This window comes from Bombus flavifrons, chromosome 3 (genome assembly GCF_040668555.2).
Source record: "Bombus flavifrons isolate JBK064 chromosome 3, iyBomFlav1_principal, whole genome shotgun sequence".
Classification (NCBI taxonomy): domain Eukaryota; kingdom Metazoa; phylum Arthropoda; class Insecta; order Hymenoptera; family Apidae; genus Bombus; species Bombus flavifrons.
The window spans coordinates 17797248-17817039 of NC_138444.1; the positions used below are offsets into that span (position 1 = coordinate 17797248).

General features: G+C 37.0%; 1 protein-coding gene and 1 long non-coding RNA gene across 4 annotated transcripts in view; one reads left to right on the forward strand and one right to left on the reverse strand.

Annotated features, from left to right (window-relative positions):
* The window catches only part of LOC138178063 (uncharacterized), a 272249-nt gene that overhangs the window by 245776 nt on the left and 6681 nt on the right, over positions 1–19792 (forward strand). The window lies entirely within an intron of this gene.
* The window catches only part of LOC138178061 (zwei Ig domain protein zig-8), a 368687-nt gene continuing 365100 nt past the window's right edge, over positions 16206–19792 (reverse strand). For all 3 annotated transcript variants that reach the window (XM_069109482.1, XM_069109481.1, XM_069109480.1), the window contains one exon: positions 16206–19543. In XM_069109482.1, coding sequence (XP_068965583.1) covers positions 19440–19543 — 104 coding nt within the window. In that variant the 3' untranslated portion in view covers positions 16206–19439. The remainder of the gene's footprint in view (positions 19544–19792) is intronic.

Below are 19792 nucleotides of genomic sequence, written 5' to 3' on the forward strand. Positions count from 1 at the left end.
TGACTTTCTACGCCCTAAAACATCTGGTCGGTGGTATGAAAATGGGAAAAGACCATTAAAAGAACTGCGGACACCGCGTTGAAGCGAAGACGATGGACGAAGGAAGATATATTGGCAAGAGAAAATTTACTTCGTAATTGTTTCGCGAACGAGTGAGTTTTAGCAAGACGATAAGAAGAAGGTTGGATTATTATAATGACGAGGCTGCATTTAGTCGTGGGATAGTTTTAGAACGTAGGCATGATCATAAAGTTTCATAGAATTAACGAAAGCTGAAAATACTCGTCCGTATTCATTTTTATATTTTTACAAACGTAACTAAAGAAATTTGTTTCGTTCGTTAAATATCTCCACTTTTGTTTCATATGCTCCTCTATATTGTACGAACTCTGTGGATTTTGACAGCTTTAAATTTCCTAAAAATGTATAAACGTTCGCGTTCTACACACGCGGAATTGTGATTCATCTGATAAATCAATTCTATCAGATTTAACATAGTATTAGGAAAGTGTCTTTCTTTCGTAAACGTGTGTTTTATAACAGTGCACCTTCGTACAAACGCGAAACCAAGTCTGTGAAATATCGCTGTGTTTATTTCAACAGAAGAAAATGGATCGTACGTAATGCGACAAAATAACATAAAACAAAACACGTTGTGCGTGTATTATTTCCTCATAAAATACTCCTAATACTAATACTAACGTTCGTCCTCTGTTGTCTAGACAAAGTTATCGTACACCTACAATTTTATCGAACCAATAATCTGTCAAACGTTCCGAGTACGCTTCATCAAAAGTCGAATTATCCAAGTATTTCCCAATAAATCAGACCACTTTGACAAGCAAATGACTAGAAAATCGCTCGAAATTGCTCCATAAATACAAATCTCTATCACAAGCTAATAAGAGTGGCGTAATCATCGGTAATGACGTAAGTTAAGGAGAGGAGAAGTCAGCCATAAGGAGAGCAGAATGTACAGCTGGCTGAGGCAATATAGTCGGTGGAAGGTGTCCCATTTGGGATGGTCCAAGTGTCAAGCCGTTTATATACACGGTCCAGTGTCGCTATTGTTGGCAAATTGGCGGTGGACGGATCCGTCGACGATGACCGGGGTTTGATGAAGTAATGGACGTTCTCTGTCGACGTGTTGACCCGTACCGATTATATACACTGTAATAGTACATACACAGGAGACTACAGGCAACATAGTGACTACCGATACGTGTACACACGGCTTTGTACGTGCATCCTTTACGTGCACGCTGTTACCTGTATATGCATGTAGACGAGCAAACGCGAGATCGTCTACTCTTGCTTCAGTCCCGGGCCTGTTTCGAATTCCGATGAAACCCTATCAAGTGCATTCCTTGGTCTCTTATCGAACCGAGACTGGCGTTCGATAAATGATCCGACCATCCTGCAATTTTAAGCCTGTTACATCTTCTACGTTTCATTCTGGTTTATACCGCTTGTTCCACTAGTTCGCTGATAGATTTTATTTTGAAACGCTCCTTTGAATAATATTCGTAGTTCTTATCAATCGATAGGTACAGTTAATAGAAGTTCGTGGATTATATCGTTGTCAGTATTTAACGGTCGAGTGTATAACGTCAAATCGAAAAGGGAAATCAAGGAAACGATCGGTGTTCGATCGATATCTGGGTTATCGATTAAATACAAGACGGTCGAGACACGTGTATTCTGAATCGCGTCTCGCTATTCTGTAGATTGTAAAAAGTAAACTGCGATTATTATAAGTAAACAGTAATTATCATTGGAAGAAAGTCACCAGCGATCGTGCGATAATATTAATATTTTTCAATTTTTTATGTTTACAATTAGCAATTGTTCCATAAGGCTTATCGTTACCTATTAAGTAATCGATCTGATTTTACACGTATTATGGATCAAAGCATTGCCAATATTTCTTTGCTGTATGGTTGTCTTCCAATTTTGACTAAATTTTGCCAGCTCAAAAGTCTCGGAGCAGATATTAGATGCGTTCGCTTTGAAATTGGGAAAAATTCTAGATAAATAATGTTTTCATATGAAATTTAACGTGATAGTTTATACGATAACGAAAGCATATGCTACTAGTAGATTAACGATTTTATTAAAAGATGCGCACAATTTAAAATTCGTAATCCACGTGGAAGGTAAAAATTTTTATCAAATATAGAAGATGTGGTAAAACTTTCGAGCAGGAGATGAATTTCTCTGATTTCTGATTCACGGGCTTTCTATTCGACGTTATTATTACGGTTACTATGGTAAACAAATATTACGTAATGCTCGTAACCGTATATTGATTACACTATACAGCTAATGTACGGAGAGATATTAATGAAGGATTCAGTTTGACAGAGGTATTAATTTATCCAGAGTATGTAGTAGCTTTGATTATTACATTCTCTATTTCCATTTTAATTAAATAGCTACGGAATATCGTTTCATCCCTGGAATAGTAGAAGTTATTTTTCATCGTCCCTTCCATTAATGTCGCCATCTGTCAAATCAATATTTAGAAAACGATATTCTCTGGAGTGTGTTCGTGTAACATATGAATATCAAATTGTTAATTGTCAGAGCAATGTGTTATGCAATGGCGTCGACACAATGTATTACATGGCATTCATTACCACCACACACTGTCACGCATTGTTGTGTTATACAATATCGATTACTGCCATGCGAGTTATACCATCTATTACGCGATATTATGCGCCATTAATAATTGTCATTCCACTTAAAATAAACCAAACAGCGAACAATAAACTTTATTTGTAAACTAAAGTTCCCTTCAGTTTGTCAACATCTTTTAAAAGTTTATCGATGTCCGTCGAAAAAATTGTCCATATTTTACCGATAATCCAAAACTGGAATATACCTGCAGACCCTAATAGAATAGTAGAATGGTAGAATAGTGGAATAAAAGTACAGTAAACAATAGAACAGTAGAATAAAAAATGATTCATAATTTAGAATGCTTCAAATCGTTCAATAATTGAATATTCGGTATTTTACAAATATCTTCCAAATTCTTAGTTCATCGGAGCTTTTCAGGCAGTTAAATGTGTTTGGTTGAACAAACGTAGAGTTCTTCCAATGTTCTATATGGAGATGGAGCGCGAAGGCACGTTTTTGATTTACACCGCGTCAGATTTTCGATTATTTCCTTCGTAAGATTCACCAGTATTCGCTCTTTGTTAATGGCAGTCGGTTTTGATGAAAGCCTTTCACTACCATTATTGCGTTATCAGCGAACCTGAATATGTTTGAACACGATTATAGAAATCCTAATCTTATTCATCGATCTTAACAATGGGGTCGAAATTGGCCGGATTTTTTGGAACAGGATGAATTTCTACGATAGTTAATCGCGATGAGAGTACTATATTTATTAATCTGAATATTTTCTCCATATATAAATAACCACCACCTGGAATTATATACGTCTTGATATATTTCTGATTTTCGAATGTTAAAATCACGTTCGTTTATTTTACGATCGCCTGGTAAAGTTCGAAAAGTTTCTCTTGTTAAGCTATTATTACTGAGAAAATGAAAAAAGGTACTCGCTATTTAGTTCACAACCTTTATGGTTCGCAACCATTAACGGCACAGAGGGGAGAAACTAGAGAAACCGAGAGAATAAATGGTCGACCTATACTACTTACAACTGTGAAATTTAACGTTACATCGAGAAAACTTCATTTGAAATTCCACCATCGATATTTTTGTAAAATCAGAGACAATTTTAGCTTCGTCGAATATAATTTGTAGAAGAATGAACTTAAATTATAATTAATTTATTCTTCGCTTGTTTATTTTACTCGTACTCAGGATACCGACAAGCCGGATTATAAAAGAGAAAATTTCATTTTAAAATAATTCGTGAGGCTGTAACTAGATTTCAATCCCGTAACCAAAAGTAAATACCATCATTTTGCAAATAAAGTAACGCATCTTGAATATCATCATAAATAAGAAGACACGAAAAATATGAAAATACCGAAAATACTGGGTGTTTCACTTTTCAATCATCAACCTGAAAAGTATAGAAATCTTCGTCTTGGAACATAGTAATTTTTCTTGGACGTAAATACGCGGATGATCAAACAGAAGTCACTCTTCATTGTAACGAATACTATGGTCGCGTAATCACGTGACAGTCTGGCCAAAACGCATTTATTTTCGTCTGGTCGGCTAGTTTCTGCGATTACGCTCTCGCGCAATAACTTCTCGTCGTCCTACGGTCAGTGCCACGGATTCACCGAATTTAATTAAATCTCCGTGAGATGTAATTTTCTAATTTAGTGAAAAACTAGCCGAATCTGTTCCGCGTTAAACGTTCCCTCGTAATAAATGACTCTGAAATTTATCCTAATAGGAATAACAGATTTACCAATTTGGATTTTTATGTACGTGCTTTACAGGGAGCAGAAATATGAAGTGATTCGTTTAATATGCAAAAATATCTGCGCCTCGCACGCGTATGAATATAAACTAACCAACGTGAATTAGCATCGGAATACGGGAAAATTAATCTTAGAAAAGGCGAAACGTTGTAACGCAATCCAGTGTAATTTTATTGTCAATTAAAAGGGAAAGGGTGGAATTTAATTCCTATGGAGGAGATTTTTGTCCATGTTTGGAAGAATTTATTCGAATAATGCATTTGTAGAGATGGTATTTTCGTATTTTTCTAATGAATTTTATCGTTATGGGTAAAATCGTAATTTCAATAGGACGTCGACAAGTCGTTACATTTTTTAAGGAAATAGGGCGGCTGAAGAATTAGATGTCTGTGGGAACGCACCCTAGTCATCCAACCCCTGTCTTTTTTTCCTTTTTTTTGTAAATTCAGGCAGCGAAGTTGTGTCACGATGATACATGGCCGACCACCGGCATGCGTCCAGAGATTCCAACCACGACATAGTAGCATCGTGCCATCATGATGCGAAATTATGACGGAAGGCTATTCCCTTTTTGCTTCTGTTCCACCGCAAAGAGCAGAGAAATGGCACGAATCTGACTGAAATAAAAATTATACGGCTAGAAATTGTACAAATGCAGATTTTCCATTTATCGCATCTGTGATATTTAAAATCGTGATTGAATATTTAGAGAAATTGTTTATTGAAACAGTATATATTTTGGAAAGATTATCGTATATGTAATATAATATTACTTTATCGTTGTTTGAGTCGAATGTAAAGTGAGTGGAATTAATTCGAAGAAGTTGAATTATGGAAGTATGAATTATTGATTGAGTTTATTATTGAATTATTATGAAAGATTGCGATGTCGTGATGTTACCGATACACAAAGAGCTACGCATTCATAGCGGTTAATTAGGCAACATAGAGACGTGTTTGTTCGTCAATATCGTATGCAATTTATGCAATATTCATGAAAGATAATTTCCACTTTGTTGGTATACGTTTAATTATATTTGCACAAACTGTAAACTCAATTGCTTAATTAATGCTGATTATATTAAATATGACTATACATTATACACTAATATTAATACACTAAAATTAAAAAATCCTATATCGTATTATTTATCAATCATTTGTGCTTCAGCCTTAAGCAAAAACGTATTAAACACACTCACGTTTTTCAAATAGAACATCTTAAACGATACTAAAGCGTTTCAAGAATTTGTTGATCAATTTCAAATTTTAACAGCTTAACGCTTTGACTGCCACGTCGAAATCACACGTTTCGCTCAGCACGCCACGGGAGTATTTTTGTTATTCGGAGCATATAATGACAAAATAATAATAAATCGACGATGTAAGACAACGTTCTTCGCCAATGGACCGTTTATCTTATTGGTGGTCACGAATGACCATCGTGGCGCCTTGGTAATAGATGATAGCGACATATCGTAACGAGGCTTCGTTTATTTCAACAAACTATTCGCTTTCGTTATTTCGTCGCAAGCAAAACGTGCAGAATATATCGTTGAAACGCGTAGAAGATATTAGTAAACAGTATTAGGATTATTTTTATAATTTCGACGAAACATTCGCCTAAAATGGTAGAGGTGAAAAAATTATGTTTGCGATAAACCGATGGTAGTGGTAGATCACAACAGAGGAACATGTGTCGTAGATTTATCAGATCGAACGATAGCGTATTCTACACCACATAGAAGAACCCTCGAGTGGTACATAAAGTTAGCTTTAGAGTTATCGTTAAATACATCAATTCCAAACGCGATGATACTCCATAAACGAGCGACAAAAACAAAAATCGAGGTATCGGATTTTAGAATGGCAATCGCAATGCACCTTACACGGTGCCATTCACCAGAGCCGTGAAATATACTTATTCGACAAAGATCGCGACGCGAAACGCGGAAGAAAGAAGGGCAAGCGTATCTGGCAGGAAAATTTTGCAGAGAGTGGTATAAAAAAAATGTTAAACAGTTGGGATGAAAAATTGCTAAGAATCGAACCAAAAAGGTGACCACCTATCGTCCAGGTTGTATCGACGAGCCACATTTATTATATGTTTAAAGTGTTTTAACACAGTGCACCGTTAGATGCAAGATTTGTTCCCATTTTTTTTTTATCGATGTTCTAATAAAAATATTTAATCGTTAAATGGGAGGCTTTTTATCTCAAAGTATCTTCTATTTATCGGTTATATTCAAAATGCCCTAACTGTCAATTCTCATTCAATTTTTACAATTGTAAGAAGTTGAAGCGCTCGAACGTGGCAATCAAAGCATTAAATAACATTGTAGAAAACAATTTTCGTTCACGTATTGGAAGTGACGAACAGCGGAAACTTCTGCTCCTATATTTTGTTCTATCCGAAGGTACGTTCACTTGTTACGCTTTTATTTCTGCATCGTGCGTTGTCTCGGTGGATGGCCAGAGATGCGATTTTCGGGACAGCGCGTTTAATTAAGACGCATTCCGTGCTTTTTGATCGTGTAATTTCCTTAGCCGGGACGATGATTCTGAAAAATTAACTGCGTTTCCACCGGTCGAATATGAATGCGACAGCGGCGAGGCCTGAAAGGCCTCCTTGAGGTCTCGGCTACATAACCGCGCCGCATGCTAAGTTATGGAAATGAGAAAACTCTCACGACCGCGCGTACGTATGCCGATTTATTGCGGTGCTGACCTGATTCCTTTCTTCTTCTTCTTGAGACCGTGGATGGTACTGTGACGAAGACCTGCTTCAGAATAAATTCACCGTTAAGCGTGTAGTATCGTAAAATTTCGTGTCAAGTGTACCAGGACATAGGCTTACGGGGAAGAGAATCTCGCGAACGTGCGAGCCTATCGAGTTTTCCGGCTCTTCGATCGAACAAATTACGCCGGCACGATGGCGGAGAAAGAAAATGGGTTTAAAGCGTACGTGAGGTGATAGAAATATTAGGAATGAAGCGTCGGGTCACGCGTTAAATTAATATCGCGCGATTGCTTCAATGGCACACCGTGATGAGCACGTTCGATCATAATTATTTGGAGAACGAACCTCTTCGGAATGAATAAAATTTCCTATGTTTGATAATTGCACTTTGGAACGCGAAATATAAATATCGCTTGAAACCTTGGTTGCGTGTGATATTTGGAAACGGGTACTTTAATTGCCAAAAGTTTGTAGGTAATTTGCCAGAATAATTCTCTATATGAGGAATTTGGAAACGAACTCTTAATATATATCGTTCCTTTTGGGGATTATCTCGTCCGTTTAAATTTTACAGCAATCAGAAGAGGTTTTTATTGCACGATGCCATAAATAACGCGACTGTTTTTTAAATAATTTTCCAAAGTAATTCTTTATGCAAAAGATTTGACAGAGCTCTTGATAAATATCGCTTCACTTGTGGATTATATCGTTGCGTAATTATTCAACGATTCAAATAGGTTTTTATCCGGCAATCTCATAAGCAGTGTGAATGTTTTCAATATGTATGTCAACCGAAGATAAAAATCTATTTATCAGCGATTAATTAACAACGTATTTTCTCTCATCTTCTATAATCGTTTTTCATCTACTTGCTACATTTCCTGTGTCCCATTTATCGTGTCTCTGTCATGACAAATTATTATTAATTATCAGTTATTAAATAATTATTAAATCCAAGTTTCGAAAAATCGCGTTACTTATGGATCGACCTAACAGGTTAGGCTGAATTCAAATAAAGTACAGGATCGATTAGGTACTATGAATTTTATTGTATTTACCTTGTCGAATCTTACAAATAGTGAACAGCGAATATCGACGTTAAATTAATTTTCTATCGTTTCCTTTTCCGCTTTCGTCCTTTCTCCCGTCCCACGAAAATGGAATTTCCCTACAACGTGTCTGCGCCACCCTAACCGCGTTAACGACCATTAATAGTACCAATAGCTTACAGATGCTTATAGACATGTCTTCTTATTTACTTTATCGTTACCGTATCGTGGATATATTACTATGAATGATGAGACGTGATTAGCGATGAGCAAGTATATCGAGCCGAAGACTTTACACGAATCTTCTTCGATTTTTACACACATGCACTCTGACAAACGGAATCCGAATCGAAGATCGAAATAGACACTTTGTGTAATTATATCGGGAAAAATCGTCGTTTTATTTTACATACAAAAAGAATAGATTCTGTAGCTTTTGCTTTATTCCTTATACCGCGTACGTCTGAAACGCAGGTACAAAAATTGCATCAATCGAGTATCGCTGGTTTGTTTTATACCTTATTTATCTTCGATGCAATTATTAAAATTATTAATGCGATATTTAAATTATTAATGCAATAAATGGCTCGAAGCTTTGATAGTTAACAAATAGCTTCAAATGGGATCAAAATAAAAATTTGTACGATACAAGTGCAAGCAGATTAATCTTTTACAATCGATTATAATTACATATAATCGATGGCACTAAGAGCTCTGCGTCGATTAAATATCGTCTTATTGGGTCGCATCGATCTCTTCGCAGATTTAAGTTCAATTTACAAGTACTCGCTAGTAGCTAAAGTACATAGAACTAATATTCGGTAAAAATTCTAAATTATAAAAATTCACAAGCATCTATCAACTTATCAAATGTCAAGCTTCGCTGTGCGTATCTAATGGTACAACGGCGACTTTTCCCCTTCTGCGCATGATTTTTCAATCTCCGATCGGGATAAGTCCCGTGTCACTTACTTTCTCTAACTTCGTAATACTTTGTTTTTTTCTCTTACGTTACTTTATCTTACTTACGACCTGTTTTTTTCTTTTTCTTCTTTTTCGTTTCTTATCAAATGCGTTCCGAATAGCTCGTGTACTCGTACTCGAAGATACATACGCGGGGACGCACACATACAAAGACCGTACACACGCATGCACACGAAAATGTTCTTACTCACTCGCGAATGGCGTTGCCGTTATTTGCATATCGCGCAGGACGCGGCCGTGAAAATTTCATCGTTAATACTCATTCGATCGAACGAAGATTAAAGATCCATTAGGAATATTTCCATGATTTTGAAAGCAGGATTTATTCATCCTGCCTTCGTACAAATTTGTAACGTACGATTCGGTGCAAGAATTGAATTTTTCATCCAGTTTCGAACGATGTTTTTACGTATCAACAATGGCAAACCGAATATTGCGGAGAACAAATTTTAACAATTAATAATGTAACATTTTCTATTGAAGGGAAGAAGCAACGTAATTGAAAATTTTACTAATTTCCTAATTAACGACATTATCATCGAAAGATTCCATTCTGTTATTTCTTGTGATTTTCAGGTGTTTTATTGTTAATTGCAACTCTGTGAGTTTGCTTGAGAGCCGGTGAAACATTCGATTCTTCCATCGATTGTATTTATCGTACGTTACGCGATGATCGTGTTACGTTGTACGTCGTCGAGTGGAATCGATTTAATGCTCGATCGATTGTTCGTTCGTATCTTGCGATATTTCGATCGCTACGAAACTCCTGGTCGTACGAGCGTGTTTGTCAAGTTCGTGAAATTTCTATGAAAATCGGTGCAGATTTAATCTGTCTCTAGCAAAAAACTAATTTTCGATATCACACGATGTAAAAAATGCTTGTTTCGCGTAAAAGAAACCCGCGATTCACTTATCAACAAATCTCACTTTGTTTCATATCGAAGTAATAATTCAGACAACTCGCAATTTTTCGACATTGAATTTTCAACGGTGCTGAATTGTTTGGTGGAACAGAAATATTTACTTTTAAATGTATACACCTTCGACGATCCATCGATCGTTTAATCGATGTTTTTCGCATATTCAACGCGGTACACAAAATCGAAGGAGGTCCCTGCTGTCGGAAATCTATTTTTCCATAACACGTGTCTATTTATCCAGGGATCATCCGCAAGGAAATAGGAAATCGTCTTCCGCGTTCAATGCGTTAAACAATCCTCGTTTTTCACCGATCTACCGAATAGAAGTATAAGAGAAAATACAGCTTACGCTGTGGAAGTTAATAAATGAACAAAATTCCAGTTAAAATCAAAATTCGATTAAGTAGGTTTCGCTGTTGAAATTTTACTTAATTAATATTTAAAGCTGCGAGAGAGCCGAATTTCACGCATAAACATATGAAATGCGAATTTTAACAAATTTTTAATTAAAACGAAAATCATCTTTTTAATTAATCGCGAATCATCTTTTTAAAAAAAAGAGGCGAGCGGTATTCATCTGCATTATATTTTCGTTCGATATTATTATTTAACATAATTATATTGTTCGTTTTTAAAGATTTCTGCTCGGTTATAACGTCAATCGTAACTTTTGCAGAAATATTTCTTCGATTCTATGTATTTGTCATGTTTCAATAAGAAGACAGGAAATTGTGCCCAAACCAATGAAAATTCCATCAAACAAATTCTATTACATTCATGACTGGCGTTCATTTCGATTACTGAAATTCCTTCTATACGTAGTTTCGTTCTAGAGTTTAACAGTTGTCGAGTGAAACGATGCGAAAAATTTCTACCCATCGTTCTAACGATCAACGAATATTATACCAAACAAATATTGTACTAAATGTTCCAACAAACATGAAATAGTAACGGCGATACATTTAGTGCTCGACAGTTTCTAATAGAACTAAAAAAGTAATATAGTTGTTTTGAACTTGTACGACATGTTTTAAAAATCGATCGGTATAAAAATGGCATAAAAAGTAACGCGTAATAAATTATACGGTGAGACGAAGTTTAATTCAGAATAATAAGAAGTTAAATCATTTACTGAAACAATAATGAGAAAATATACGCGGTTAAATGAAAACGTAATTCCCAATATGCTTCTCGTTTTCAATTTAAAATAGATCCGTTCGACTTTGATGAATTGTAGAGACCGTAGAAACGACAGTGCGCACAATGAAAGCTTTATGCCCCTTTAAAGCAAGCCTTGGCTTCCGTGGAACGCTTTCAGTTCCAATTTAGACCCAATTATAGTGGCATTATATTTAAAAAAATTGCGAAGAATCGTATGTGTTTAGTCTTCCAATACAAAAGCCACTAAATAATTTCACATTTTTCTTTTCTCCACGTTTTACCACTAAATCGAAAGGTTCAATTATTTCGAAATATATCTGAAATTTTACAATACCTAACAAACTATTACATTTTATCGTAACAGTGAGATAGAATTTCAGAAAAATGTAAAAGGAACGTCTTACACGTTTTAAATTTTGAACTTCATCTTATGAAGATTCCAATGAATAAAACTCTGCTCGAAAATGTAAAACATTTTACATTATAAATGAGATACAGATACTTCGCAGAAGTTCGAAACAACGTCTTACAAGCTCTACATTTTTCAACAATCAATTCCATCTCCTAAAAGTTCCATAAGTGAATGAAATTCTTTTAAATACATGAAACGTACAAAACATGGCAACGGTAACAATATGAATATACAAATGACGAGAGCAAGGAAAGAACAAAGAATAAGTAAAGAGGATTCAACAAGAGGAGGAATCCAGTTCTTCGGAATTCTTCTTTTTTCGAAATACTTTTTCCGAACGATCAAAATAATTCCATTAAAACGAACGTATTATTTATTATAGTAGCTCTCCAAATCTTCTCAGTTAACTGCGAGTAGCTGGAAAATTCGACGCTCTAATTGATCTAAGGTGGACAAATCGAGAGAAAACGCCGCGGACGATTGCCTTTCGAAGCTGTTTCCCTAGTCGAGTTTGCCGGGGAAACGTTTTCTCACGATGGGAACCGAACCACCGAGTGTTTACCATTAATTCGCAAATGCTTCTTTTTACGAATTCCAACGGGCGACAGAGGTACGCTCTTCAAGAAATAGAAATGGATGGCGATTCCGGTGGGAGACCGGGCCATCGCCGAGAAAAAGCCTGGAGGATAGTGGAGAGGTAAACAAGATATCATATGGATACGAAACGATAAATGAGGGGGAGCACGACGGCAGAGCAGTGGAAGAACCAGGGAGCGAAAAAGTTCAAGCAGACAAACGGATTACCATTATTTTCCCTTTATAAGGAATTGGAATCGCTGCTTCGTAAGCGCGTAAAAGAATATTTGTGTATGCGAATAAGAAATTTCATCGATAAAACGGTAATTTGTTTTTCGAGAATCCCGTCTTCGACCTTTTAGATCGCAATATGATTTTTCTTTCGGAGCTCGTCCAGCGATTGGTGGAGTAGTATTGGATTTTTTCACCAAGATGTTTATCTTTTGAGCGAGCAGTAACTATTTTGATTTGATTAACGATAAAAATGATACTTGACATTAACGATAGAATTGACTTGCGAGTGTAACGTGCAACATATGACGATGTTAGGTATTCCGTCGTTCAATTACAAATTCAACAAATTGTACGAAAATTATGTTTGATTTGATTAATGGTAAAAATGATACATGACATTAACGATAGAATTGACTTGCGAGTGTAACGTGCAACATATGACGATGTTAGGTATTCCGTCGTTCAATTACAAATTCAACAAATTGTACGAAAATTATGTTTGATTTGATTAATGGTAAAAATGATACATGACATTAACGATAGAATTGACTTGCGAGTGTAACGTGCAACATATGACGATGTTAGGTATTCCGTCGTTCAATTGCAAATTCAACAAATTGTACGAAAATTATGTTTGATTTGAGTAATGATAAAAATGATACATGACATTAACGATAGAATTGACTTGCGAGTATAACGTGCAACATATGACGATGTTAGGTATTCCGTCGTTCAATTGCAAATTCAACAAATTGTACGAAAATTATGTTTGATTTGATTAATGGTAAAAATGATACATGACATTAACGATAGAATTGACTTGCGAGTGTAACGTGCAACATATGACGATGTTAGGTATTCCGTCGTTCAATTACAAATTCAACAAATTGTACGAAAATTATGTTTGATTTGATTAATGGTAAAAATGATACATGACATTAACGATAGAATTGACTTGCGAGTGTAACGTGCAACATATGACGATGTTAGGTATTCCGTCGTTCAATTGCAAATTCAACAAATTGTACGAAAATTATGTTTGATTTGAGTAATGATAAAAATGATACATGACATTAACGATAGAATTGACTTGCGAGTATAACGTGCAACATATGACGATGTTAGGTATTCCGTCGTTCAATTGCAAATTCAACAAATTGTACGAAAATTATGTTTGATTTGATTAATGGTAAAAATGATACATGACATTAACGATAGAATTGACTTGCGAGTGTAACGTGCAACATATGACGATGTTAGGTATTCCGTCGTTCAATTGCAAATTCAACAAATTGTACGAAAATTATGTTTGATTTGATTAATGATAAAAATGATACATGACATTAACGATAGAATTGACTTGCGAGAGTAACGTGCAACATATGACGATGTTAGGTGTTCCGTCGTTCAATTACAAATTCAACAAATTGTACGAAAATTATGTTTGATTTGATTAATGATAAAAATGATACATGACATTAACGATAGAATTGACTTGCGAGTGTAACGTGCAACATATGACGATGTTAGGTATTCCGTCGTTCAATTGCAAATTCAACAAATTGTACGAAAATTATGTTTGATTTGATTAATGGTAAAAATGATACATGACATTAACGATAGAAGTGACTTGCGAGTGTAACGTGCAACATATGACGATGTTAGGTATTCCGTCGTTCAATTACAAATTCAACAAATTGTACGAAAATTATGTTTGATTTGATTAATGGTAAAAATGATACATGACATTAACGATAGAATTGACTTGCGAGTGTAACGTGCAACATATGACGATGTTAGGTATTCCGTCGTTCAATTGCAAATTCAACAAATTGTACGAAAATTATGTTTGATTTGATTAATGGTAAAAATGATACATGACATTAACGATAGAAGTGACTTGCGAGTGTAACGTGCAACATATGACGATGTTAGGTATTCCGTCGTTCAATTACAAATTCAACAAATTGTACGAAAATTATGTTTGATTTAATTAATGATAAAAATGATACATGACATTAACGATAGAATTGACTTGCGAGTGTAACGTGCAACATATGACGATGTTAGGTATTCCGTCGTTCAATTGCAAATTCAACAAATTGTACGAAAATTATGAACACAACGTGATACCTCAAATAATGTTCGTACGTTTAATCCTGTTCGCAATTTTGAGTCACCGTCCGTTTATGCCACGGACGGGCCCATTCCCTTCTTTAGGAAATTCCGAATTACATGTTCTCCCCGAGCTGTAAACCTAACGACTCCGAGGTCAGGTAAAAAATCCCGGGAAAGGACCAGCCGGAAGGGCACGATGGGCGGACGAAACCCAACGGCTGGTAGAGAGAATCAGCAACGTAGCAGGACAGTTGATCATCAGACATCGCATCGTGCGACTGAAATACTTCACTCCCAACGAGATCTTACCACCGCCGTGTTCATAACGTCAAACGTTACTTTTATACAACGAGTGGAAATACAGAGCTAGATTACTCTAACACTCGATCTATCAAACCTCCTCCACCTTGAGCGTTGATCCGTTCGAGGAACGCGATATCGACCGATCGGTTTGACCCGACCGGTTGCTCTTTAGTCGACAATTCGCAACAAATGCCGTTGTACTTAAAAAATGACATACATTGGCAAGGATTCCTTAAAAATTTCTTAACGATACAAAAAGACAAGATCGAGTGTAAAACGATTTTAAGAGCAAAGAAGAAGAAGTGGAAGGTAAAAGAGAGGAAGGACACGGTCCAGATGATAATTCAATTTATCGCAAGTATCGGTTACACGAATGTGACTTTTGTGCGGACTACCACGTACTTTTCATCTGGCCGTGTAACAATGCTCTCGATAAATTATTGTATTATTCAGGCAGAAGGTTGCAATATTCGGCAGCAGCAAGCGCTGATTTACACGGAAGTGACCCGACGTCATTGTCACGATCCGTTTAACCACTTCGGGTCGAATCTCTCGGTGATTTCGATTTCGTGATCGACCTCTGGTCACGTTACCATCGATCCCGTTGGTTATGCGTCTCAAATCGCGCGGATTCAAGCGGGGATCGAACCTCGATGGAGCAAAATGAAATTACGCGGTCAACTTTCGCTTACAGGAATTCAGCGAACAGAGGCAACACAGACGCGCGGAAATGTAGACAGGATTTCCGTGCGTTCGAAATTGTTTTCCAAAAGGAACACGGTATTACATATTGTACACGGTGTCTCGTGTCTTTTACGTACAAAATGATAAAAATAAGAAAAGGATGGTGCGCAAATGTGCCTTTGGTTAGAAAGTTTCGATCGATGTTACAACGTACTGGATTTTCGTTTAATTTATTTACTTATAGCATATGCGGTTTTCATCGTTCGAGGAAGAAGACAAAACGCGGTAGAAAAATCACGGAACACACTGCACGCGAAATGGTAAAAATAAGAAAAAGATGGCGCGTCAATGTTTTATTAGAAAATTACGATAGACATAGGTAAAAATAAGAACGTATCGGAGTCTTGTTTGATTCCAGCCTACGTTTGTTTCTTATTTTTATTTCTAAAATATAATAGTACCATTTTGCGGAAGAAACATAGCGTATCTTGTACACCAGCATTCGTAGGTATCATATGTTCGTTTTTGATATATGAAATCTAATAGTTTTATTCTTCGTGATTACTACAATCGTCCGTGCGCAGTAAAATATCGAAAAGTCGATGAAGGAAAAAATATTAGTACACGATAAATTTGAAAATAAATAATTTTGATGTACAATCTGCTAATAACATATCGTTTAATATAAATTGACCGAAATGTTCGAGCTGTTAGATAGCGAAGGGTAGAGTACATAGAAACAGAGGATACGAATCGAAAACCAAAAAGCCGATATTACTATTTTTTAATACGACGTGACGTGCTCTTTATTTGCTTTTCAGCGGTGTCGGCGTTTTGTTTAGTTGATTGAAAGCCCGCACACTGGTTCCGCACACAAAGGGATGCTGTATGTAATTGAAGGAATCGTAATTTTTCAACAGAGGAGGCTCATTGTTATTCCAACTTTATCGTTCTCGATTGGATCGTTTCCGAAAGAGGGACAGTCGATGTGTAGAACACAGCGCAGAATTAAAACTTCCTCTTTGCTTTTGTATGGGTATATCGGTTTAGCTTTGCGTGGAAAAATATTTGAGCCAGCGTGAAGCGTGTTGTATTGCTTAAAAAAAAAAAAAAGACAAAGAGATGGTAAAAAACATCCTCCGATTCGATGTACAGTTTCGTGCGAGCTGCGCAATTTGTGGAAAAATAATTTTAAAAAACAAAAGACCGTGTTAGAAAGAATAAAAGACACGATAAGATCGAGCTTGTCGCGTCGGAAACAAACCGAAGTAATGGGAATCGATCGTTCTTCGCGATTTCCCACTGATCGATGTAAAAGTCCCACGATCGGCTTTCGTAGTCGCCGACGGGTCGACGACTCGCGTCAACCATTTCCCCGCCAGATGCATCGAAGAAGCGTACATGAAACTAAAAAAGTAGGAAAGAAAAGGATAAAAAAATAAAAGGTATCGGCGATGTGCGAGAAAAGCGATTAATACGCGCGGTTGTACGTCATAGAGTGGGCGGACGTGAATTGGACAGATCGATCGCGTATATCCGGCGTTTATACAAGCGCATTTAACCAGTCGGTGGTGGGGCCCAGTGACCGATGCAAAAATGATTGTCCTGGCAACGGTCTGGTAATCAAAGTGTTAAATTTGTAGCGGCGGAGCGAAGTGAAAGCAAATTTGCATAGTCGCGCGCAATAAACACAGAGGAGGCTAAGCGAGTGATTCGAAATTTTATGAACGGTCATTGTCTGGCCGGTTGAACAACGCTTCTGGCGCCGCGTAGAAACGAGTATTTTATATCGTGTAATAATTTCAAGAGTCCACGGCCCAACCGTTATTTCACGCTTCAACTTGCGCGACACAACGCCGTAATGTTTGCGTCTGTCGTTCGCGTTTCTTTCTGCCAAATCCGCCGTTGTACATTTCACTCGCGCGAAACCCCCGCAAAATGGAACAGGCGAGCTGCGTAAATTGTTCAATCGACCGAGACTCTATTCCCTTTATTTTCACGCATGAACGTAGAACGCGTACGAGGAATATCGATGTGCTTTAGATATGAAAATCATCTCAGAAGCATCACGTTTGATTTTCACTGTTTCAATGGATGAAATCCGTATGAAATGTTCGGATGAGATTCAGAATTATCGACTGGAGATTTTTGCAAATAATCGAGAAACGATGTTTCTCGCGACTCGGTGAATATCTTGACAAGACGCGTTTCTAATTTAATTTCCAAGTTATTCGGCCAGCGTTTAACTTCTCTGCTTTACGAAAATTTCCCTGGATATACGTTCGAACTTTATCAAGCTGGAAAAAATGCGACCAAGTTTCCGACACAATCGAAGAAAATATTCTCTTTGCGAAACTCTTCAACGCGTGAATCACAAAGGATTCGAACATGGGTTCACTCGTCGAACTTAATCAAACTTTAATAGTTCAATGGTTTAATAGTTAAATTGATCGTTGGTAAAGTAAAAAAATTCATCAGCTTTTGAATAAAATCGAAGCGTATTTGAATCTAAAATTCTTTGTAAAACTCTTCGATTCCTGTAACCCCTTAATTGTTATCATCGGATCATAAGCGATCGCGATAACTTACGTTAGAATATATTTTATTTTCATTTGACATTGTATATTTTACGCGATAAAAGCTATCACCGTGTCGAAGAGGAAACATCAAACAAAACAAAACACTTGAAAAGTAAATATGCTAATGCAACGGTGCCGTGTTGAGGATTAAAAAGACCGGAACATGCAATTACATTCGATGAAACTAGAATGACAACGATAAAAAGTATTACGCGTACTCGCCTGTTTTTGGCACGGTTCGTGTACCACGCGTGCTCCATTCGGATAAACAATTCTAGGTCGCTATTTATTCCCAAAACTTTTTCAGTTTCAAAGAAATAAACTCTGTTCGATTCCCGGCGTTTCAGCTGCGACAAGTCAGATCACTTTCTTTTCTTTTTTTCTCTTTTTTTTAATAGAATTATTCGTCGGAAGGAACGGGAAGAGCCGCGATTTTCGTTCTGAGAAAAAGATTGATATGTTAATCTGCTTGAACGAATTTCAAATCACGATAATTCACGTTCGATTTATCTTTATTTCGTTTTGATAATGTTCGTGCGCAGTATGAGCCCACAAGGATACGTTCCCAATTTTTACATGCGAACCAAGAGATCGACCGAGTAAAAGGCAATGGAGAATCCTCTCTTGGTATCGTGCAGCGTTCAAAGCGAACCGCTGGAACCGCCATACGCAAAAATATTCGTGGAAATTCACGTACGATATGGTAGACGAGATGGGCGAACCTTGAGCTCGGTAAACAGGATCGACGAATGTTCACGATAAAGGGGAAAACTTCGTTGTCTGTCACGGGGAAATTTCGCGTTTCCATTTATGCAGTTCGATGTATTGAAAAAGAAACGAAACGAAAGGAGGAGGAAAGTCCTTTGTCGAACAATCGGATCCTTTGACGACATCTCGTGTAAAACAGTGGTTTCAGCGCAAACGTTTCTCTCTCTCTCTCTCTCTCTCTCTCTCTCTTTCCCTCTCTGTCTTATAATAATCTGCGTATACCGTGGAGAAAGTTTTTGCTGATTTCTTACTGTCTTCTTTCTTCGTATCACGAGTCGGAATTGATTCGGCTGGTTGCTGCTTATCGGCTTTCGGTGTAAAAATCGATTTCGAATGCGAAAGTGCGTCCGTTCCTTGCAAAGCTCGACATATGGGCCGGGAAAGACAATTACTTCGGATTCTTCGGAATTTTCTCGCGTTCCATTTGCCGCGAGAATGAAGGGAGTTAGCACCATTCGAACTGCAGGCCCAGAGTGTAATTAGGACATCACGGTCACCTGAAAAGCGACGGGAATAGCATCGTGATGACGATGAGAACGAACGACGTCGCCTGAAGATTCGCGCAACCACCGTGCTGCATGGCTGCTGGATTCTCGCCTGAAACATATGCGATATTTCGATTACTTCGATCGTCATAGAATCATCCGTGTATAGTACGTGTCAAATAAAACGAATTAAATTAATTCTAGGAATTTCCTGTCGAAAAATTTGACACGACTTCGATCATCGAACTATCGATTTAATTATCCACTATAAAAATACGCGAAACACGTTATACGTGCGCTAACCGTTGCGCTATATACGTGTTACTCGACAATGTAGGTAGATGTAGAAAGCTGCAAATAG